Genomic DNA, 25,192 nt, shown 5'->3' with positions numbered 1-25,192 from the left:
GTCCGTCTCTGGCTTGGAGGAGCAGTCGCGCGCAGTCCTACATCGCCGGACTAATCTGCCTAATCTTCTCGGAGCTTTAGATCGCGGTGGAAACGCAGACAGCTGCAGGTCTGGGGGGAGAAAAGTTCCTGGTAATTTTGGTGGAAACGGGGCTTTAGTTTCAGTGAAAGGAACTCTTCATACCATCAATCCACAAAACTGTTCCCACAAAGTTGGGAGCATGAAATTGTCCAAAATGTCTTGGTATGCTGAAGCATTAAGCGTAAAACAGCCAGATTTAATGCAATTTCTACCCTGCACACTTGATCAAAAATCATCAGTTCTCTGTGTGAATATATAGTAAAGTGTGATTTATTCCTGTGATCATCATCATCATTACTCCAGTCTTCAGGGTCACTGATCCTTCACTAATCACTCTCAGATGAGGATTTATTAACATATTTTATTAATTTTGTTATAACCTATGATACTTTTTTCAGGATTCTTTGATGCATAAACATTTCTATTTTGAATAAACAGCATTTATTCCAAATATAAATGTTTTGTAACAATATACGCTACCGTTCAAAAATTTGGGCTCAGTAATGTTTTACTTTCTTGTTTTTGAAAGAAATTAATACTTTTATTCAGCGAGGGTGCGTTAAATTGATCAAAAGCAGAGGTGGACGAAGTACACAACTCCATTACTTGAGTAAAATTAAAGTACTGCTGGTCAAATATTACTCCGTTACAAGTGAAAGTTGTAAAAACTGAATTTGTTCACTTATTTTGTTACTGAAGTAAAAGTACAGAAGTATTTGTTTTCAAAAGTACTTAAGTATTAAAAGTAAATTTCCTTTTTTATGCCAACGCATTACTTTATTATTGTTGCATTGTTGTTTGAATGCACATTTTATATCTCAGAATTATGACTTTATATCACACAATTTCGACTTTATGTCTAAAAGTTATGAGATAAAAAGTCGCAATTACTCTTTTAATTTTTTTATTTAGTAGCGGAAACGGGCTTCCATGCGTATCGGTATCGATATCGGTGATACTGGCCTTGAAAATTTCGTCATCGTATCAAAAAGAAAATGCGTTGTATCGGCCATCACGATTACCTTCTTCTCAAACTCCTCCCCCTGCACGACTTCACGAGGGTATCCGTCGATCAGGTAACCCTTCGAGACGTCAGCCTTGGCGATCATGGCGTCTTTAATCATGTCCAGGACTGTGTCCTGCAGAAAGCAGAAAATCATCAGCGTGTGTGTGTGTGTGTGTGTGTGTGTGTGTGTGTGTGTGTGTGTGTGTGTGTGTGTGTGTGTGTGTGTGTGTGCCCTTGTTTATATTACATTGTGAGGACAAAATGTCCCAATAAGGATAGTAAAACCTGAGATCACCTACATTGTAGGGACCAGCCAGCGGTCCCCACTTTTCAAAAGGCTTATAAATCATACAGGATGAGTTTTGTGTGTGTGTGTGTGTGTGTGTGTGTGTGTGTGTGTGTGTGTGTGTGTGTGTGTGTGTGTGTGTGTGATGGGTAGGTTTAGGGGCAGGGGCAGTCTAGGGGGATAGAAAATACGGTTTGTACGGTATAAAAACTATTACATTTATGGAGAGTCCCCACAAAGATAGTGAACCAGACGTGTGTGTGTGTGTGTGTGTGTGTGTGTGTGTGTGTGTGTGTGTGTGTGTGATGGGTAGGTTTAGGGGTAGGGGCTGTGTGTGTGTGTGTGTGTGTGTGTGTGTGTGTGTGTGTGTGTGTGTGTGTGTGTGTGTGTGTGTGTGTGTGTGTGTGTGTGTGATGGGTAGGTTTAGGGGCAGGGGCAGTCTAGGGGGATAGAAAATACGGTTTGTACGGTATAAAAACTATTACATTTATGGAGAGTCCCCACAAAGATAGTGAACCAGACGTGTGTGTGTGTGTGTGTGTGTGTGTGTGTGTGTGTGTGTGTGTGATGGGTAGGTTTAGGGGTAGGGGCTGTGTGTGTGTGTGTGTGTGTGTGTGTGTGTGTGTGTGTGTGTGTGTGTGTGTGTGTGTGTGTGTGTGTGTGTGTGTGTGTGTGTGTGTGTGTGTGTGTGTGTGTGTGGTGGACTGACCAGAGGCACGAGTTCTCCCTTCTGCATGATGGCCTGCAGCTGTTTGCCCCGCTCGGATCCCGACGCCACCTCGGCCCGCAGCAGGTCACCTGAGGACAGGTGTGTGTAGCCGTACTTTGCCACGATCTTCTCACACTGCGTGCCTTTCCCAGACCCAGGACCGCCTGACGAGCGGAGACATTAAAAAGTGTTTAAAATGTGCTTTGAGTCTTTTCTGCTCACCAAGGCTGCGTTTATTTCATCAAAAAATACTGTAAAAACAATTATATATATTTACTATGTAAATCATTTGTCAGTTGTCATAATGATATGCCAGATCAATGTATCGTAAAGTGTGATTTATTCCTGTGATCAAAGCTGAATTTATCATCATTCCTCCAGTCTTCAGTGTCACATGATCCTTCACTAATCATTCTCAGATGAGGATCTGATCATCAACACACATTTGTTGAGCAGAAGATCTCAAAAACATCACAGAATATGAATTATTCTAATTGTCTCATATTCTATAATGTCGGATACATTATAAAAATCACGGCTCAGAGCCGTGTTTACTACAGTTATTTACACTTTATCAGGAAATAAACAGAATATAAAAGCAGTGCATCATTTAAAAAATGTATGAATTCAAGCACACTGAAAACAAGTGAAATGTAAAAGTAACCCAACTTACCCACGACAAAGACGATCTTAGCATTCTTTATTTTATCTGTGAAACAACAAAACCATTCATGATATTAGTCGAAATTTAATATAATTTACGGATGATTCCTATCAAACTCTCTCGGGATCTGAAGTTTGATATTTTCCACGGATATTCTGGCCTAATACTTTACCATCTGGCCTCGCCACAGCGGCCGCTGATTTACTAAAGCACCCTGACCCCATGCCTGACCACACACACACACACACACCGTCCTTCAGTTAGAGCGGAATGCGTGAGGTCGCCATGGCAACTGTTGCCAACATCTCTCGTTGGCTGAAGAGCTTCATAAAACAGGCTAGTTGCATAAACTTAGCCACTACTAAGACTGTCAAAATGTAATCAGTTTTACTTTTCTAATGCCGCCTTCACGTGCTATCGGAATTATCCTAAATACGAGTTCCGAGGTAAAAAAAAAAAAAAAAAAAAAAAAAAAATTGCATATGAACGCCCTCCCATTTCAAAATTTGAATGGAATGAGCTCGTAATCACGACTTCAGAAGTCGGAATTATCAAATTTCCGATAGCACGTGAAAATGGCGGATGGGAGCCGATATCTGATGGGACAGGTGTTGAATTAGTTTTTATTCCACAACAATTTAATTGTCTTGTTGTTAAAGTAGTACATTACATAAATTAATAATCATTTGAAGCATATTGTGTATTTTAAACACATCGAAAATCGCATCTAGTTGACCATCATTCCAGAATGAGCAAGCTGACTATAGATAGTGTGGTAAAAGTAGCTATACTATCATGTATGGCTGAAAACTATTACCATTTTAGTCTTGCAGCCTTTATTGTCTACTTATGCCTTTATTGTGAATGTGATCATAAACAATATCCTTGCGTGTTGTGCTATGTTTGCCAATGATGATTTTCTGGGACCGGAAAATGACTGAAATGGTTTAGTGTTAAAATATTTTTTTAAAGACGCACAATTAATGAACCTGGCGTCCTCATTCTTTCCGACAACAAAGCACCTGAACACAACAAGCTCGAAATCACGACTTCTGAAGTGGGAAGTAGTAAACTTCCGATAGCACGTGAAGGCATTAACTGGCAATTAGTCAAAATGTAATCAGTTTTACTTTTCTAATTTAAATTGAACCGATCTACCATTTTATGTAACTGATTAAAAAAAAAAAAAAAAATAGATGACTTACTTTAAGATTAGTTTATGCAACCGGCCCAAGCAGGTTCGATCCTGAACTATTCATGTATGACGTACGACTTGAGCTTTGGCTGCAATCAATACACACATTCCAGTTTTGTTTTTTTTCCCCGTAATAATATTATACTGTATATTGTAGTAATATAATAAATGAAAAATGTATATTGTGAGGAACAGCTTGTCATTATAAGCAGCGGACCCGCGGTACATTTACCATTGCTCGGATTTCAAAAGGAATCACGTGGTCGGCAGTTTCTCGTGAGGACGAAAACAAACAATGTCGTGATTACTGTAATGTAAGAGATGACAACAGGGGCCAAGACTAGTCTTCAAAGTAAGTCATCTATTTGTTTTCTTTAAGATTACTCCTAACTTTTTTTTAATCAGTTTTAGGCCTACATAAAATGATAGATCATTCAATGAATTAGAAAAGTAAGACTGATTACATTTTGACTAATTGCTAGTTGGACACATGCTTAAGACACAGTCTTAACATAATGGCTAAGTTTAAATGTAATTAGCCCCTGGTGACGCTTATATTCAAAATTAATACTCGCACACAGTAGTACGTAGTACAACTTGTAATTAATGCTTTTTACAACAGTGGTAATCAATCACGACATAAACATTCACAACGCAGATTTCGCCAATGATCGAATGGTCTCCCCGAGCTGTGCTTCATAAATCTCTACGCCATAGGCGTTGCTAGGCCCTTTTTAGGGGGGCTTCAGCCCCCCTAAACTTATGCCTCAGCCCCCCTAAAAAATATGTGATTAACCTTTAAAACATATGAAACTGGCGGCAGGATTCGGCTTCGTCCCGTTTTTTAGTCTGTCTCTCCAATCCGCAGCGGCTCTGAGCAGAGCGCAGCGCACGTCAGAAGCAGAGGTGTGTGTGTGTGTGTGTGTGTGTGTGTGTAAATCTGAGTGTCATTGGTCTGTCACCGCTCGTCAATGTCAAAATATTTGATAAAACCAATCAAATCAGAGTAGGCGGGCTTTATGGTCACACAGAAAGTGCTAAGGCTGAGCGCAAATTTTAGCAGAGCAACTCGACGTCAAGTAAGATAAATGCAGATAAATTAAATTCATGTTTGACAGCTTCTGCTTTAAGTCAGAAATGTTAATCAAAAGAAAAAATTATTTAGGCAAATGAAAAAACTTGTTGTGTCTAATTTTTAGACATTTTTACCTGGAAATATGCCAATGTGATTCATAGGCCTTAACGAACAGAAAATATTAACAAAGTCATTTTCATCAGATTAGGCGTAAGTTTAATAATGAATGTGTATATATTGTAAATTAATATAATTCTATTTGTAACATTCAGTAAATGAAAACAAACATCAGCTTTTTCAGCCTGTATTGGGCATAAGATTAGTAGCCTAATGAATGTTCATACTGTGATTTTAATAAACTTAAAACTTTGATAAACAGTAAATTAACGTGTCTAAGAAAATTATTCATGAAACATAAATATCAGTATGTTAATATGTAAATCATATGTTCACTTTATTCACTGACGAAAACGGGAAAAAACAGTCAAAGCTCAGCGTTATGAAGAGACAGGGCAAGATAAAAACAGAGAAAACGAGAGATGTGGAGATAAGAAAGACAAATAATGTACTGCCCAGTGACATGGTTTTCAAGCTATTGTTATCAAATTTTTTGGCCTTCAGAACATCATAAAATGCTCATATGTAGATCATAGAAATCAAAATTTTCTTTGGGGACCATGTTAGAACCCCCTAACATTTGGGACCTTGGTTATTATAAACCTGCCTACATTATTGGGTATGATTAATGCATGTACAGTATGGCCATGCATTAAGGTATTAATATTTGCTTTATAAGTAATGATAAACAGCCAATATCTTCTGGGTATGCATGTTTGTAAGCTATTAGTTAATAGCGCAATTTGGACCCTAATCTAAATAGTGTTACCATTTTTTCTACAGACCTACCCTCACTGGGGGCTGAGCCCCCCTAAAATAAAAATCCTAGAAACGCCCCTGCTCTACGCTATTGACAAAATTGAACCTTTAGTTTTGATCACAAAATGTCGGCCATTAGGTAACGTTAGTTTTTGCTTTCCAAAACGTTATTTTGTTTGTGGTTAGCCATCGTTTTCTTAACGGAAATAGAGATATAGTTTTTGGTTTGTTAAACGTTATTCTAACCTCTAACCACTCCGATAATATTATTAATTACCTCGGAAGATGGATCATACGGATGCCAATAATCATGATGTATTTATTGTTAATTTAATAAAATAACCCGAGCACATCAACCAGTGAACTCAGAGCATTTGACATGCTCTTTCAAATAAAAAAGTGTAATTTAAAAAAGAAACGTCACATTTTTGTGAAAAGGGTCAATTTATGTATAAATGGCTGGTTAAAGGTGCACTATGCAGCTTTTGTCCACTGGAGGGCGCCTATGCAAAACAAATGCGTAGTTTGATGACGCAAAGTGTGAGTGCAGCATCTTGGGAGATGTGGTCTTCTCATCACAGCCAGTGGAAAATAGGACTCGGGCAGAAATCACGTTCATGCATGCGGTGATTAACGTTACTGTAGTCTAAAGCAGAGCAGGACCGAGTGTTATGGACCTGAGCAAAGCTGCTGGAGCGATTGTTAAACAAATACCCGCCTTGCGAATACCGGGACTTTTATTATGACGGGACGGGACTCATTTGCCGGGCGCCTGCACAGATCCGCTCTTCCGGTTATGATTTTGAGGTAATGGAGCTCTGTTTATCATATTAGATACATTTAAGTGTGTTTAAAACGATGTTATGACGTTACTCTGTGCGTTCAGTTGTTCACACTGCTAAGAGTAAAGCGCTCCTGCCAAATAAAAACTGAGGGTAACGCAGATATGATGCGATTGACAGGCGACTCTCTCAAATGCAATGCTGACACGTCCCGGTCCTTAGTTAAAATAGCAATTTTCTCACAATTTACAAATAGTTGGAAACATCTGGGATATTGTAGGTACTCAACTGAACAAAATATATAACACCGGCCTAGTGGTTTTTGGATATTTTACTGCAAAAATACTACATAGTTCAAGCTAAAACGGGCCACAGTATTCAGCTAAAATGGGCTGCATAGACACACTTTGCTTTTTGTCAAAGATGTTCTAATCTTTAACAAAATGTTTGAAAAATATTTGAAAAGCATGCATGCACACAAAAGACACTAATGCACAGCAACACAAACCTATACACAGCATGATCAGTTCATTTTTAATTGCATTTTTAAAAAACATGTAATATTTGTTAGACTTTCTGTTTAATGAAATACTTTTATGGTGCTTTTGTGGCAGACAGTAGTGTCACTTTACTGTTCAAAATAAACTTATTTCAGCCAAAATTATTTGTTGTGGTCTTTTTTTTTATATTGGCCCATTTTAGCTGAATGTTATGCAGTGGCTCGAGAAAGTTATAATATGCCGTGGTCTCTAAGAGACTAATGCTAATTTATAAATATATCATCAGATCTAATGCATAGCTTATTTGATGGTATTATAAGTCTTTTCCCAAAACGTGGCCCATTTTAGCTGACTTCACGCCATTTACTATATTTAATGGGATACATTTCTTCAGCACCAAACAATGACTTTAAAACAACAGTTTTTAAAATATTACATTCATTCACAGGCATTAAAACTTTTGACTGAACGTAGTATATCAGTACATTAATGTCACAGTTTAGCGGGACATGCTTCTTTATTTGGTCCGCAAAAAAAAACTTCTCGATTAACATCCTGTTCTCTTCCATAATGGTGTCAAATCATATTTACTCTCACATCTATATTAAAAGTAATTATTCAATAAAGAGAATGATGTTAGTCAGCCTGTAAAACGACTTATCTGATCATTAGTGCGTTTTGATTAATCCCATTTCAACATAAATGCTGTCCAATTTCAGAGCTCTGTTAAGGTAATTACACAAGGTTATCTTTCATGGGTATTAAATAATAAACTGAAAACAACCATTAGGGAATGTATACGTTATTTTAGGTTATTTCAAAACCATGCTATTTTATGGTTGCAAAATAATAAATAAATCAGTAACAAAATTGAGTGGTTGTATGTGTATTTTCTTCCTCTTTCTCATTAATATCTAACTTATTACCACTGTATATGACATGTTTTAAAGCCTATACTGTAAAAGCAATACAACAAATGTCCACATGAGGTCATCAGAGACCATAACAATCTTCCAAAACATGAAATATTATAGATGAAAGAAATTCTGCTCACCTGCCATGGTTGTCTGTTATGTGAGCGCTTATCCTGCAATAAAAGACAAACAATTAGTCCAAATATAGACAGGACTACTTCTATTGTTGATTTGAAGACCTGTCACTCATTCGCAAATGAAACTCCATCCGTTCAAAATCATTTCTGATGCGAGCAGATAAAACAATAAACATTCAAAAATGCTGCTGTGCCTTTAAAGGTGCAGTGTGTAGTATTTATAAGGATCTGTTGACAGAAATGCACTATATTAAACATAACTATGTTTTCAGTGTTTATGTTTTTATTACCTTAGATGAGCCGTTTCTATCTACACACACCGCGGGTCCCCTTATAGTGAAATCGCCATTTTGAGCCGCCGTGTTTCTACAGTAGCCCTAAAGGGACAAAAAGAGCTAGGGTTGCCAACTGTTACGTATGATACGGAATCGTCCCGTATTTGACACATAAAAGTCTTGTTCTGTGTAGTGCCGAAGTTATGACGCCACTTTGTAGGTCAAAACGCGGAAGTGATTTAGCATTTAGCATATTTCGATAATTTCGATTAGGGCTGCACGATTTGGGGAAAATATATAATTGCGATTATTCTGGGTAAAATTGCGATTGCGATTTAAAATGCGATTATTGTTATTATAATTTTTTTACAAATGAAAAGTGTGTGTTTATAATATTTTGTGTTTTTAATATTAATGTGACTAATAATAATTATTATGATTACTATTACTGCAAAAAATAAGAAATATTACCTAGGCATGTGCCGATATCAATTTTTCGTGTTGCGATTAATTTTATCACGGTATACGATATTATCACGATATTGAAATAAGTTGCAAAAAAAGGTGTTGCCATAGCATAACAGCTTTAAGAACTATATTTGTAAGAACAAAAATAACTGAATGTTTAAATACAATAATGCACCAAAAATATACACAGCTCTGGGAAAAAAATTAAGAGACCCCTCATTGAGAAATCAATGTTATGTGGTCTCTTGGTTTTTTTCAGAGCTGTAAAAGTACAATTTTCAAACAGATTAAAGTGCAAAAGAATTAGGCTATAAAGAACAACAGGTAGGCTTACAAATTACAATAAGGGCTCATTAGTTAATGCATTAACTAAGATTGAGCAATAGCTACATTTGGTACAGAAAGTATAATGTTTTTGTTAATGTTAGTTAAGAAATACTGATCATTGTTCGTTTTATCTTAGGTCCATTAAAAAGTTATTTTGATTTTGATTTGAATGTTATTAAACAGTAACTAAGAAATTAACATAGAATGATTAATTCTTTATAAGTATTTTTCATTGTCAGTTTGGTAATAATGAATTAAAATGTTAACTAATGAAGTCGTATCTCAAAGTTATACTGAACAATAACACATAATAAGAACAGTTCTAATCATTAGGGCATGTTGTAGTCCAGATTAAAACATAAAAATGTTTAAGTTTGAAAATAAATAGCCTATTAAGTCTTTAAGTATTAAGTATTTGGTGCTGTGATGAACAACATTGAGATTACACAAACGAATGGCTGTTTTAAAAACTACACGCGTTTTGTTTATTTCATTCTGCAGTTCATCAGCGCCCTCTGCTGTCACTGAGCGGCACTTCAGCAGCGCGGCTCCTTCACGTGTCCCTTTGACGCAGAATACAGCGGTGTTGAGCATTTGTACGGTTGATGGGCAAAGTATTCTTGAGTGCATTATAAAAAAATTATAAATTGTTAATAAATTATTATTTACGATATTTTAAAGTGCCCACGATAACAATATCGTGCATATTCATTATCGTGATAAATCGCATTATCGAAAATCGGCACATGTCTAATATTACCATTACAATAACATTTTCATAATTACAAATAAAAAAAGAGTAGGTCAGAACAAATATAACAATATAATACTAATACTAATTATTATTATTATTTTTGTAATATTTGACAGAAAATATTTTACACACAAAAAAAAAAAAACTGCTGGGTTACCTATTAATATGCAGACAGCCAATGACTAAAAAACGTTAGAAGGGTCTAAGCCTAAGGAGTTATTTTTAAAGTCTGTCTTTAATATGAAATATGAACCTCTTGTGCATCCACTGTGGGGGGAAAAAACTCCTGTACATTGAAGAAAAACATGGATTGTCCAACACATTTATATTTTTTTAAGTTTATTAAGTTTTAGTTTAGTTTAGTTTAGTTCAATTTAGTTCAATTTTATTTATATAGCACATTTCCCCCAGCCCCCAGGCTGGCCAAAGTGCTTTACAGAAGGTCAAGAATAGCATACATACATACAAATAAAACCAGAACAGAGTAAAAAACAATGAGTATAGGAGTGAAGGAGTTCTGATAGATAGACAGGCGCTTTGTTATGAAGGGATTTATAGACTAAGAGGAGAATTTTAAAATCTATTCTCTGACAAATCGGCAGCCAATGAAGTGATCTAAGAATAGGAGTGACATGTTCATATTTACGACGCTTTAAGAGAAATCTGGCGGCAGCATTTTGGACAAGCTGAAGTCGTGCAATTTGAGATTTAGATATACCGAGTTTTAAAGTTTTTAAGTTTTAAAATGTATTTTCTTATTATTGATTACCCAAAAGTTTTTAATTCATACTGAAAGCCAGAGGGCGCCCTCGAGCGGAAAACGCCACATTTGCCTCAGAGAAGTAATTGACGTTAGTTTTCAGGAAATCCATGATGTGAAGCTAACAGAAACCACATCAGCTCTCACACACTCGACTGACGATATGAAGTGAGGTAAAGCATGTTATTAAATGTTGCCTTTTGTTGAACAGGTTTATGAACGCTTCACTAGTTTGTGAAGATGGTTGTGCTTTTTCAAGCGCACGTTATAAGGGACTCAAACTCGCTGTCTTTCAGACGGAGCAGCGTTTATCACAGAGCCGCTCTTCTCTAACACACTGGGCATTTATTTATTTAATCAAAATCGCAGCCTTTGAGCTTTCATAATCGCACACAAGCCATATCGCGATTGCGGTTCGATTTCGATTAATCGTGCAGCCCTAATTTCGATATATTGCACAGCCCTAGTTTTTTGAATGGGTTTTTGCTAAATTGCCACAATTTGTACCAGGCTGTAAACATGTTAAATGTTTAATTTTAACATGAGCTCAATGAGATTCTGCTCCTTCTGGAGCCGCTCTAGTGGCCAGTTGAGGAATTGCAGTTTATATTGCTTCTGTATCGGCCTCGAGAGAGATCGCGGGAGGAGCCGCTTGGGCACAGTATAACATGTCTTAATCCAAAACGCCACATTTTTCTTCTATCCTCCCTTTATTCCACACCGCTGTCTGTGCTTTGAACGGCTCGTTTGCTTCCTGCTTCTATGAAGCCCCTCCCTCTGAAAAACGCAATGGTCTTAGATTGGTCAGATGGCCAAATGTAGTTTCCTGTATTTTTATTGGCTGAAGTGCCAAGCACAGGTGAAGGCCACGCCCCTTCCCATTACGGGCAGAAGTCACATCTGCGGAGACTAGCGAGAGTTTATGATGTCACCAACCCAGGAAGAAGCTCGTTGTAGTCCAAAGCGGCCATTTTTGTAGGCAATAAACTGCCGTAACTTTAAAAGACAATATCTCCGTTTGCATTGAACTTTCAGCGCTGTAACTTTGCAGAGACTGTTTATGCTCAAGCAGCGACATTACACACTAACTAAAGTTAAACAAGTCAAAATGTATGCAACCGCCCCTTTAAATCAGACAGTAGATAAAGAGGCTGTATGAGAAGTTTATGAACACTTCTAAATGAGCCGAAGTGACACATGAGCTGTCAGTTTGACGGATCACTCCTCAAAACCAGAACAGGAACACACTTCTCACACACTCAGAGCCATCACTGCCTAATCTGTAAACCGCATAGAGGCGACAGGATGTCAAAACACTCAAACTCTTTATTCATTCTCATTTTTTTATACCCACACTGCAAAAAATGCTTTTCTTACTTAGTATTTTTGTTCTTGTTTCTAGTCTAAATATCTAAAAATTCATACATTAAGAAACATTTACTAGACAAGTCCAAATTATTGTCTTTTTGGGGGGGGAAATAACTCAAAATGAAGAGAGTTTTTGCTTAAAATAAGATAAATAATCTGCCAATGGGGTGAGAAAAATAATCTTGTGTTCTGTTCTGTTTTTCTCACCCCATTGGCAGATTATTAATCTTATTTTAAGCAAAAACTCTCTTCATTTTGAGTTATTTTCCCCCAAAACAAGACAATGACTTTTGCTTGTCTAGTAAATGTTTCTTGTTTTAAGAATTGTTAGATATTTTGACTAGAAACAAGACAAAAATACTAAGTAAGAAGAGCATTTTTTTGCAGTGAAGAGTCTCTTCTGCTCGCCAAAGCTGCATTTATTTAATAAAAAAAATCCAGTATGCATATAACTCTACTTATGCTTGCATGAAGACCTGCAGTATAAGAGACCGGTGTTTATGCGAGTGAAATGAGTTATATAGAGTTATATAACTCTACTTATGCGCGCATAAAGACCTGCAGTTGTACATGTTAGTAACTGTATAAAACAGTCTGGAGGTTAGTGACACTCACCACAATCAGACAGGATTTATGAAAGCATAAAGACTGAGCACTCAAACACAGAGACGAGGTTATAAAGAGTGTGTCTTACTGTGAGCTCCGTGAGGCTGAAATACTCTGGATGGCAAGTGTAAACAGATCCCTTTTTTCTTGTGCCGGCACGCTCTGGTCATGTGACTCATGCAAATGTGTTCTCGAAGGCTGGTCTTTGGGTTTGTTTTGAAAGAGCAGCTCTTTCAAAAGGCTTTGAGCCAACTGTATCTAAGGCTTTACAGACTGATTTTCATATAACAGTTAGGGTTAGTCAAACAAAGGTGACTGTAAGTAGTGTGATCAGCTTTATTGTTAGCTCTGACCTTTGACCCTAAAACGTTCTGAATGCAACACAAACAAAAATTCTCTGAATGTACAGTTTGTAAACACGTTTTCTCTTGGTTATGCGAACAGTCGATTGTGTCATTCTTCAAACATTGTGGAAACGTTACATTTGACTATTCTCTAAACATTTCGAAACAAGTCGTAACATTTAAAGCCCCACTGAAGTGCTTTGAAACGCGCCGCATTATTCAATGTGTTGACGTGATTTCCCCTTTAACGGCTCCAGCTGTTAGCAGCTCCTCCCCTTTTTTGAAACAGCCAATAGCGTTTTGTTAATATACAGTTTGACTAGAGCGCAAGAGCGGACCTTTCTCTGTTTGGTAAAGCCAGTTTCCTCTAACACCGTTTATCATCATAATCTCCTCCATATCGCTTTGAAATGCAGCATTCTGTGCAGAATTCAAATGGGTCGATATGTTTGTGCGCTGCTGCGGTGTGTGAAACTAACGTGAAAACAGACTTTATTCGCCTCAAATGAAAGCATATTTACACCGAATTTCCTATCACATATATAGTGTGCTCTGTGCCTTTCACCATGAAGAAATTAGTAGATGTGTGTTAAAAACTGACTGATTTCAGCTTCAGCAGTCTAGGGGGCGGGGCTTTAGATTCTAGAGCGCATTTTGATTGGACAGAAGATTTGACGAGAAAGTGAAGTCTGCAATGATGTCACCAAAATCGGAGATTTGTTTTAACGGAAGTGAGAGACTGTACATTTTGAATGCTTATATTTCCTAAATGCAAATTTTGTCATAGTTTTGGAACACACCAGCTTATTCATAACTGTAATGCTGCGTTCACACAGCGAGTGATTTACATGTTAAGTCTAGGGATGCACGATATTATCGGCACGACATCGAAATCGGCCGATAAACGCTTAAAATATAAAAATCGGCATCGGCCGATATGAAAACATTATGCCGATATGCCTTGCCGATATGATAACGTGTTGATATGCGCCTGCAATAACACACGTGTGCAAGGAGTGCTACAGATGAGACCATGTCAGCACTGCAGTCATTCTTCAAGTGAAAACAAGAAAATACATTGCATGTACAGTGATTTATACTGACTGTTTTTAAATGCTGCCTTGAATTTCTGAATGCACGTACAGAAGGACGTGACCGTCAGCAGCAGATTTGCCACGTTTTCACAACAAAACTAGCCCAAAACAAGCCCAATCGCGTCTCCCCAGTCCCACTCTCTAGCGCGTGCGGCAGCCTCCACAGCAGCAGAAGCTCCTCCAGGTCCTAGCGCCCTCCAGCTAGACCGCTATATATTTATACATGTAGTGGGGGCGCTGTTGTTGCACTAATACAATGAAAAGTAGAATACACAAATAAATTGAAGTTACTTCTTGTTCTGAATAAACAAATCAGTAATGATGTCATAAATCACAAGCATGACACTTGTAAATTAAATACTTTTATATACAGTGTATTAATCTGTAATAAAATTTTACGAAATGGATGATGAAAAATAATCAAAGGAGCTCTACAATATTTGTAGAATTAAAAGACAGCATCAATGGATGTCATGCCACCCCCACTTCATGTGCACAAACGTTAAATCCAAAAATACAATATTTAGGTTACAGCTGCATCTGGGGTGAAAAATTACTGACTTTATTATTGTTATTTTCAGAGCTTTTAATATACTCTTATCATAAAAAGAACTTTATTAACATTTATTTATCTTCAACAAGAATCCTTTTATTAAGGATACCTCAGAAATCTGAAACCAGAATGAAAAAAATATTTTTTGCTCAAAATGGTGTTGTTTACAAACAAAGGGAAAAAATAAACATATATATCGGTATCGGCATCGGCCAAAATGAGCTGAAAAATATCGGCATATCGGATATCGGCAAAAATCCAATATCGTGCATCCCTAGTTAAGTCAATGCAGAGACGCGAATAGGCATTCTGCGGCGCGAATAGCGCGATTCGCGCGAATGAAGCGGCAATGATCACGCGAATTGAGCGTTTTGAACCAACTCTCAAATATAAAGAATTATCGGTTACCAGATCTCAAATATAAAGAATTATCGGTTACCAGCTCTCAAATATAAAGAATTATCGGTTACCAGACCTCAAATATAAAGAATTATCAGTTACCAGCTTTCAAATATAAAGAATTATCGGTTACCAGCTTTCAAATATAAAGAATTATCGGTTACCAGCTTTCAAATATAAAGAACTATCGGTTACCAGCTTTCAAATATAAAGAATTATCGGTTACCAGTTCTCAAATATAAAGAATTATCGGTTACCAGACCTTAAATATAAAGAATTATCGGTTACCAGACCTCAAATATAAAGAATTATCAGTTACCAGCTTTCAAATATAAAGAATTATCGGTTACCAGCTTTCAAATATAAAGAATTATCGGTTACCAGCTTTCAAATATAAAGAACTATCGGTTACCAGCTTTCAAATATAAAGAATTATCGGTTACCAGTTCTCAAATATAAAGAATTATCGGTTACCAGACCTCAAATATAAAGAATTATCGGTTACCAGACCTTAAATATAAAGAATTATCGGTTACCAGCTTTCAAATATAAAGAACTATCGGTTACCAGCTTTCAAATATAAAGAATTATCAGTTACCAGCTTTCAAATATAAAGAATTATCGGTTACCAGCTTTCAAATATAAAGAATTATCAGTTACCAGCTTTCAAATATAAAGAATTATCGGTTACCAGCTTTCAAATATAAAGAATTATCGGTTACCAGCTTTCAAATATAAAGAATTATCGGTTACCAGACCTCAAATATAAAGAATTATCGGTTACCAGCTTTCAAATATAAAGAATTATCGGTTACCAGACCTCAAATATTAAGAATTATCGGTTACCAGACCTCAAATATAAAGAATTATCGGTTACCAGCTTTCAAATATAAAGAATTATCGGTTACCAGACCTCAAATATTAAGAATTATCGGTTACCAGACCTCAAATATAAAGAATTATCGTTACCAGCTTTCAAATATAAAGAATTATCGGTTACCAGACCTCAAATATAAAAAGAATTTTATCGGTTACCAGCTTTCAAATATAAAGAATTATCGGTTACCAGACCTCAAATATAAAGAATTATCGGTTACCAGCTTTCAAATATAAAGAATTATCGGTTAACAGCTTTCAAATATAAAGAATTATCGGTTACCAGCTTTCAAATATAAAGAATTATCGGTTACCAGCTTTCAAATATAAAGAATTATCGGTTACCAGATCTCAAATATAAAGAATTATCGGTTACCAGTTTTCAAATATAAAGAATTATCGGTTACCAGACCTCAAATATAAAGAATTATCGGTTACTAGCTTTCAAATATAAAGAATTATCGGTTACCAGACCTCAAATATAAAGAATTATCGGTTACTAGCTTTCAAATATAAAGAATTATCGGTTACCAGACCTCAAATATAAAGAATTATCGGTTACCAGCTTTCAAATATAAAGAATTATCGGTTACCAGCTCTCAAATATAAAGAATTATCGGTTACCAGCTTTCAAATATAAAGAATTATCGGTTACCAGACCTCAAATATAAAGAATTATCGGTTACTAGCTTTCAAATATAAAGAATTATCGGTTACCAGACCTCAAATATAAAGAATTATCGGTTACCAGCTTTCAAATATAAAGAATTATCGGTTACCAGCTCTCAAATATAAAGAATTATCGGTTACCAGCTTTCAAATATAAAGAATTATCGGTTACCAGACCTCAAATATAAAGAATTATCGGTTACCAGCTTTCAAATATAAAGAATTATCGGTTACCAGCTTTCAAATATAAAGAATTATCGATTACCAGCTTTCAAATATAAATAATTATCGGTTACCAGCTCTCAAATATAAAGAATTATCGGTTACCAGCTTTCAAATATAAAGAATTATCGATTACCAGCTTTCAAATATAAAGAATTATCGGTTACAAGCTTTCAAATATAAATAATTATCGGTTACCAGCTCTCAAATATAAAGAATTATCGGTTACCAGCTTTTAAATATAAAGAATTATCGATTACCAGCTTTCAAATATAAATAATTATTGGTTACCAGCTCTCAAATATAAAGAATTATCGGTTACCAGCTTTCAAATATAAAGAATTATCGATTACCAGCTTTCAAATATAAAGAATTATCGGTTACAAGCTTTCAAATATAAATAATTATCGGTTACCAGCTCTCAAATATAAAGAATTATCGGTTACCAGCTTTCAAATATAAAGAACTATCAGTATAGTTGGCCAAAATTTTCCTATCAGTGCTTCCATAATATGGGATGTTGTAGCTTACCATAGCAAATGGACCTAATGTGGTCATGTTTCCTTTCAAATATTGAAATATAAGGTTGTTACCTTAAATTTTGACATGCCTATGAAACCACACCACTCTCATTTGCTCCGTGCATAGTGTTTGTTTTCATCAAGCCAGCATAATAACTATTAGGCTAGTGACAAATAGTCAAAAAGTGCTTTAGATTTTGAGATACCCCTACCAGAGGTAGAACTAAACCCAACAATGTTTTTCTCATCTCCAAGTGTCCCATATATGAAATAGATTCTTGGCTAAAAATATTTTACTGCCAAGATTGTTAAATGACCAGATATTGTTATACACCCTAAAACAAAAAAAGGACTAAAATATAGCCTCTCCGTATGGGAGTTAAGGCATATAAACTAGTGCAAGTTGATCACACAAGCTCTGGGAGCTTTGAAACTTGACATGTTTGTAGTCAGGAAGTTGATTTAACTACTAGAAAAGACTGGATGTGAATATCTTGATTTATGGAATAAACAGAGACATATAAACGCACCCCAAAAATAAGCAGACATGCACAAATTGAATGTTGTTTTCATTTACTTTGCCGGTTATTATCATAGAAACACATATGATGGCTTATTGGAAAGGTGGGGTTGTGCTGATTCTAGCAATACCAAATATGTAAATATAGCATAATCAGGGTGTTCTGTCACTCATTGTATGATGTGCGAACACTATGGTAGGTAGTACCGCATACATACAGTACAGGCCAAATGTTTGGACACATTACTATTTGTAATGTTTTTGAAAGAAGTTTCTTCTGCTCATCAAGCCAAATAATTGGCTTTCAATGTATTCTCCTTTAAATGCTGATTTATTTGTGTGCTCAGAGCTGAATGTTCAGGATGGTTCCTCCAGTCTTCAGTGATCCTTCAGAAATCATTCTCAGATGAGGATTCATTAGGAGTGTTGGACACAGTTCTGCTGACGTATATATCTGATCAATAAAAGGTTCAAAAGAACTGCATTTATTCAAAATAAAAACATTTTCAAATAATATAAAACCCCTATCCTCGCTGAATAAAATTATTGATTTATTTAAAAGAAAAAGAAAGAAAAAAAATGACTGGCCCCAAGTGACTGACCAGTAGAGTATATTGTTGATACAAAAGATTTCTAATTTTAAAACATTTGCTTCTTTTTTTTTTACTTTTTATTCATCAAAGTATTATAAAAAGAAGTATCACAGGTTATGAAAAAATATTAGTCAGCAGAGCTGTGTCCAACACTCCTAATGAATCCTCATCTGAGAATGATTTCTGAAGGATCACTGAAGACTGGAGGAACCATCCTGAACATTCAGCTCTGATCACACAAATAAATCAGCATTTAAAGGAGAATACATTGAAAGCCAATTATTTTAAATTGTAATAATATATCACAATATTACTTTTTTTCTGTATTTTTGATGAAATAAATGCAGGCTTGATGAGCAGAAGAAACTTATTTCAAAAACATTACAAATAGTCATGTGTCCAAACGTTTGGCCTGTACTGTATTCTTATCTCTCTTGGCTGTCCCTGCATCAGGAAAAGATCAGGCTTCAGCTGTTCATGTGTAAAAATGCCTCTCAGGACTGGGTTCGCAGCACATATCTGTGTTTAGTGAAGCATTATGTAATGTGTGCTGATCTTTCCTCCAGTTGCTTTGGCCCTCGGGTGAGATGGTTTATGACCCGGTGTCATGGTAAATGTCACCCGAAGGCCTGAATCAGCACGGGACACTTTAGGGCTCCCGCTCTGGCCAATTATGGTGATTTTATAGGACTCTACAGAATGTGAGACTGTTGTTCTCGCTGATATGTGCATGCGTGTTAAAGGGTAGGTTCAGCCAAAAATGTAAATTGTGTGATTAATTCCTCCTGTGGTTGGCCAGCCGTCAGACCTCCGCTCATCTTCACACACAGATGAAGATATTAGTGTTGAAATCCGATGGCTCAGAAAGGCCTTCATTGACACCAATGTCATTTCCTCTCTCAAGACCCATAAAGGCACTAAAGACGTCGTTACAAAGCCCATCTCACTACAGCGGCGCTACAATCAGTTATGAAGACATGACAAGAGTTTCTGTGCGCAAAAAAACGAAATAAAGACTTATATAGTGATGGCCGATTTCAAAACAAAGCTTCGAACCGTTATGAGTCAGTGAATCGATTCATGATTCGGATCGGCAAAGTCACGTGATTGCCAAGGGGCTAATCTAGCACCCATCACCTGCTGTTAGCATCCCATTGACTCCCATTCATTTTTGAGTCACTTTGACAGTGAATAACTTTACATCAGAGGCGTTTAAAGACTCCATTTGTCCATTGTTTATTTATAAAGAAACACGACAATGCATAATTGTCCATTACCTTGTATCTTACACTATCACCCCGTAGAAGCTGTTTTTGTAAAAATAGGCTAACGATTGTGTTATAACCAACGCGACTCTGTCGCACAGTTGAGAAATTACCGTATAGACCTGAGGAGACGCTCAGACGCAATCTTTACTATCTATGAGGCAGTCGGGGGGACGTGGAGACATAAAGTCTGATAAAGTCAAGGGGGAAGAATGGGGAGAAGCCCATAGTGAGCCAAACGCAACGGGAGAAAACATTTAAACAACGTGATTCAGATTTCACTTTCCACAACTACTGTAAGACCTACAGCGGGCCGACAGGAGGCTCACGTTAGGTCCTCAAGCTCAGTCTGAGCCTGCCGTTCGCTCAGCCATCAGGAAGTGATGCTTCTAATTGACTTCATTTTCCACTGATGAAGTCTATGGGGTCGCTGTGTTCATTTCTTTTACTGTCTATGGTGATTTCAGCAGTTTGACTCGCGAATCATGAATCGATTCACTGACTCATAACGGTCCGAAGCTTTGTTCTGAAATCGGCCATCACTCTATAAGTCGTTATTTAGTGTTTTTGCGCACTAACTCTATTCTGGCCTCTTCATCAATGATTGTAGAGCCGCTGTAGTGAGATGGGCTTTGTAACGACGTCTTTAGTGCCTTTATGGGTTTTGAGAGAGGAAATGACATTGGTGTCAATGAAGGCCTTTCTGAGCCATCGGATTTCAACACTAATATCTTCATCTGTGTGTGAAGGTGAGCGGAGGTCTGACGGCTGGCCAACCACAGGAGGAATTAATCAGAGTTTACATTTCTGAGTGAATGAACCCTTTAATGCATGCGTGTATTATTTACAGTTCAGACTTATAAACTACGGTGCAGTGTGTGGGTCATTCTCAGGAAACCGTGCCATTTGTGCCCCATTAATGCCCCAGTGATTGACTGTTTGTGTATTTAATGAGATGAGATGATCATTTGAATGTTTAAGTGTGATGGGCAGAAGACGTATAAAAATAAAGCATTCGTTTTAGTTTTTAACGTTTGTTTGACAGAGGAATATCAGCCAATACGGCCACATGTTTCTGCTTCGCATGCGTTTGGCACGGGGAGGCATAAATGACAGCAAAAATAAAATGACAAAATAGAAAAATATGGCCGCTTATGAGTCATTTTGGCTGAAACGAGATTTTAAAATGTATTATTATTTATTAAAATACTTTGATATATTAATAGACACTAATATTAGCGTATACCTTTTAATTTATATATATATATATATATATATATATATATATATATATATATATATATATATATATATATATATATATATATAAGCTCTAACACACTGTACAAAATTCTGTATATACAAAAAATATTAATTACATATCATTATAATATTAAATGTTTTTTTTAAATATTAAAGTATCATTATATTTGTTAAATATTATAATTTAAAAAAATTCATACAAATAATAATTTTATGTATAAGAAAATGTAGTTGTAAATGAAGCCACACATCTGCTCACGATTCATTTCAAATATGGAAATATAAGGATGTCACTTTTAAAACTGTGTTTTATTAAGCATTTAAGACGCGTATGCTCCACTGTCTAACTCTAACGCTAAATGCGCTTTAAGGTGTCTCTGTGCTCCAGAACTAATGAGCGTTTGGAAAGGTTAGGCTGGAGATTATGTCAGATTGTGGGAACTCAACACTGAGTTTTTGGTTACTAGAGAGCGTAGCGGCTGAGACTCATGTCAAGACAGGACGGCACAAATGCCACTGGAGGATGAGTTTGTAATAGTTTCTATTAAAAGCTGCTGTAAATATGAGCCGCGTCTCAGCGGCAGCTGCTCAGTGTTAGCCCAGCTCCTATACCAGCGTTACAAGCTACTGGTAAGTTAAAGTAGTTAAAGGGTTAGTTCACCCAAAAATGAAATGTCTGTCATTAACTCCTCTCCCTAATGTCGCTCCACACCCGTAAGACCTCCGTTCATCTTCACACACAGTTTAAGATATTTTATATTTAGTCCGAGAGCGTATGCAAGTGTATGCACACTATACTGTCCATGTCCAGAAAGGGAATAAAAACATCATCACAGTAGTCCATATGAGACATCAGTGGGTTAATTAGAGTCTCTTGAAGCATCCAAAATACATTTGGGTCCAAAAATAACAAAAACTACGACTTTATTCAGCATTGTTTAACAAATTAATATGATAAATGATATATGATAAATTAAAATAAGCTGATAACATCACTGTTTTCTCCAGAACGACTGTACAGCCGAATCAAATTCTGTTGCAGTATTGTCCTGTTTGACACTGAAGCTGCTTTGAAACAATCAGCATTGTAAAAGCGCGATATAAATATAGTTGATAAATTGAGTGATTGATAAGTGCAACATGGCTACACATTTAACATCAGTGCTGTGCAAGAATAAAATGCAAACTTAAATGAAATACTGAGGAGGAGTCAGGATTAATCTAAAGATGCAGGTTAACCTCTCAGCACATGCAGTGATGGAGACCACGAGCCGCTCGCGTCAACACTGCACTGACTATTTCTTTACATTTTTCATTTTTAAAAGTGGACAGCATGTGGCGGAGCTTCAGCCCAAAACACATGTCAAGATTAGTTTAGGGCTGCAACAACAACTTTATAATGACAATATCCTGGCCGGACTACTGTTGGCAATGACAGGAAGTGACATCATTTGTGCCTTTTCTACAGAATATAACAGGAACTCTGATAGTCTTATCATGTTCTTGGTTTAAACACATTGTGTTGTTCACTGCATTTGCCAAGTTAAAGAAAAAGCGTTTACATCTAAATAATATGATATAATAATTTAATGAATGATGTACTAATTTAAATATTGTAAATTAATGTAATAAGACTATATTATATATATATATATATATATATATATATATATATATATATATATATATATATTTAAAATCCAATATATTGTAAAAAATATTATTTTATTAGTATATATATATATAATTTTTTTATAATTCATTATATAATTTAATTAATTAATTTTATAATTAAACCAAATATTAACATTGATTTTCTCAGGTGTTCAAATACTTATATATAAAAGTATATATTAAATATGAATGATAAATTACATTAATATTATTTTTAAGCTGTAGAAACATGAGAGTTGCAAAAAAAAAACGGGTTTTAACAAAGACAGATTTTGTTTAATAAATAATAAATAACAGTGACATAATATTTAGTTTCTGCTCTCAAGCCTTATTTTGTACCTTGTTCATGAAAAGCTTATTTTTAGGAACTCCTCCAGGCGATTAAATATCACGTATGACCTCATAAATCAACATTGAGAAGCATCTGCGTGTGTTTTAACGAGACTCGGGTCATGTGACCCATCCGCGGACACCCTGTGCTCTCGTCACACTGATACCTGACCAGCCGGCGCTAAAAAAAGATGAGCAGCAGCTGTCACACACACTCTTACAAAACCGGTTTAATGCCATAGAAGATGCTCAACACCAGTCATAATCTCACCGGTATATCTGTGGAAATATCCGACAATACATCGTACGGCCAAATTATCCATTTTTCTTTTATGCCAAAAATCATTAGGATATTAAGATCATGTTCCATGAAGATATGTTGTAATTCTCCTACTGTAAATAAATCAGAAATGTACTATTAGTAGTAATATGCATTGCTAAAGACTTCATTTGGACAACTTATAAAAAAAATATTTAGACTATTTTTCCACCCTCGGATACTCTCCTATCTTAACAAATCAGTGGAAAGCTCTTTTATTCAGCTTTCAGGTGATGTTTAAATCTCACTTGCCAAAAATTTGACTGGTTTTGTGGTCCAGTGTCACTATATTTTTGGCTTGCTCTTTTGGGGACACTAAAATTTCAACTAAAGTTTTTAATGAAATATCCAAATATGGCCCCACTTTATATTAGGTGGCCTTAAGTACTGTTTACTTACATCAAAAAATAAGTACAATGTACTTACTGCGTTCAAATTGTATTGCGAAGCACTTTTGCTTTCAATATAAATAAAGCTGACTTGACTATATTTCCACTATTGAACCTTTCTTTAGGGAACCTTCAAAGATGCGTAATGTCTGAGAGGTGCTCATACTCCCAATCCTGACAGTCCTCCCGGGAAAACTGCAGGATGTTGGCCATTCCTGCCGTTGCCATAGCAACGGTGTGTCGCTGTAGCTTTAAGAGAGCCGCTTGTTTGTTTGTTTGTTTGTTTGACGTAAAGAGCCGTGTTTATGATGGAGAATGCGCTACTGATCCCGTCGGTGTGTTTTGTTCCTCAGCGGAAAAGGGTCGGCCGTTCTCATGATAAAGCATCATAAGCAGAGCTCAGTTCGTCCGTTTGACATTGCAGCTGTCCAAACACTCTGATCTGAATAAGCACAGCAAGACCTTAAGGAGCTTAACTCACACACTCACTCACACACACACACACACACTCATTGTACTTCCTCTGCGTGTGTACTGACCTCTCTCTCTCTCTCTCTCTCTCTCTCTCTCTCTCTGAGGGCGAAGCGGAGTGTGTCCGGCTCTCTTCTGTCGGCAGCCCCCTTTTCCCACCGCCGCTTTATATAGAGCACAAACAGCTCTGGCTGACGCACGGCATTCTGGGAAGACAGAGGGCTGCTTGGAGGGACTGGAGGAATGCAGAGATGGATCAGGATTGGCTGTTTCTCTTCCTCATGTGTTTCAGAACTGAGGAGGTGTGTTAAAAATATTAAAATGCATTTTTTTTAGTACTGTCTGATATGTCTGTCCATCATAAACATAATTCATAATTCTGACCAGTTTGCATGCGGTCGAGGGCGTTTGTAAACCATTACATCATGTTTTAATGCAATTTACGGTGGAAGTTAAGATCATAAAGCCCATTAAATATGTTTTGAAAGTTCACAGCAAAAAATGCTCCTCTTACTTAGTATTTTTGTCTTGTTTCTAGTCAAAATATCTAACAATTCTTACATTAAAGCTACACCGTGTAACTTGTTTAGTTTATTCTTAGCTAAAAAGACTTCGTTCTTTCAAAAATATATGTGCTCATTAATGTATATTTACTTCTTTCAAGTAATAAAGTATTCTGGTAAGTTTATAATATGCCATTGAAAACACATACGGGTGAAGGGTTCGAATGCCGGTCGCCATGTTGCTCCTCCATCTTGAAAGTACAGTAGCCGAAGAGGGACATACCCGTAAATTCAAGCTTCGACTTTCGCATTTTAACACTCGATGGCACCGTGTCGAATGTGAAGAGGGAGATTGCCGTGTTAATCTTGGACTAAATCGGCCACCGTAGGAGTTAAAACGAAAT

At 36.4% G+C, this 25,192-nt stretch overlaps 1 protein-coding gene across 4 annotated transcripts in view; it reads right to left on the bottom strand.

Annotated features, from left to right (window-relative positions):
* ak1 (adenylate kinase 1) overlaps positions 1–24,446 on the bottom strand; it is a 29,433-nt gene extending 4,987 nt beyond the window's left edge. Inside the window, exons 1-5 of one of the 4 annotated variants that reach the window (XM_067437543.1) lie at positions 24,364–24,446; positions 8,229–8,263; positions 2,756–2,791; positions 2,083–2,246; positions 1,104–1,220 (exon numbers count right to left, since the gene is read on the bottom strand). In XM_067437543.1, coding sequence (XP_067293644.1) covers positions 1,104–1,220; positions 2,083–2,246; positions 2,756–2,791; positions 8,229–8,235 — 324 coding nt within the window. In that variant the 5' untranslated portion in view covers positions 8,236–8,263; positions 24,364–24,446. Of the gene's footprint in view, positions 1–1,103; positions 1,221–2,082; positions 2,247–2,755; positions 2,792–8,228; positions 8,264–8,515; positions 8,587–12,871; positions 12,919–24,353 lie in introns of those variants that run through there. The other 3 variants (XM_067437542.1, XM_067437545.1, XM_067437544.1) reach the window with 3 other exon arrangements.
* Between the last annotated feature and the right edge of the window lie 746 nt (positions 24,447–25,192).

Source organism: Pseudorasbora parva, chromosome 3 (assembly GCF_024679245.1).
Source record: "Pseudorasbora parva isolate DD20220531a chromosome 3, ASM2467924v1, whole genome shotgun sequence".
Classification (NCBI taxonomy): domain Eukaryota; kingdom Metazoa; phylum Chordata; class Actinopteri; order Cypriniformes; family Gobionidae; genus Pseudorasbora; species Pseudorasbora parva.
Note: the sequence above shows the minus strand (reverse complement) of the source record. Positions and strands in the feature narration are given on the sequence as shown.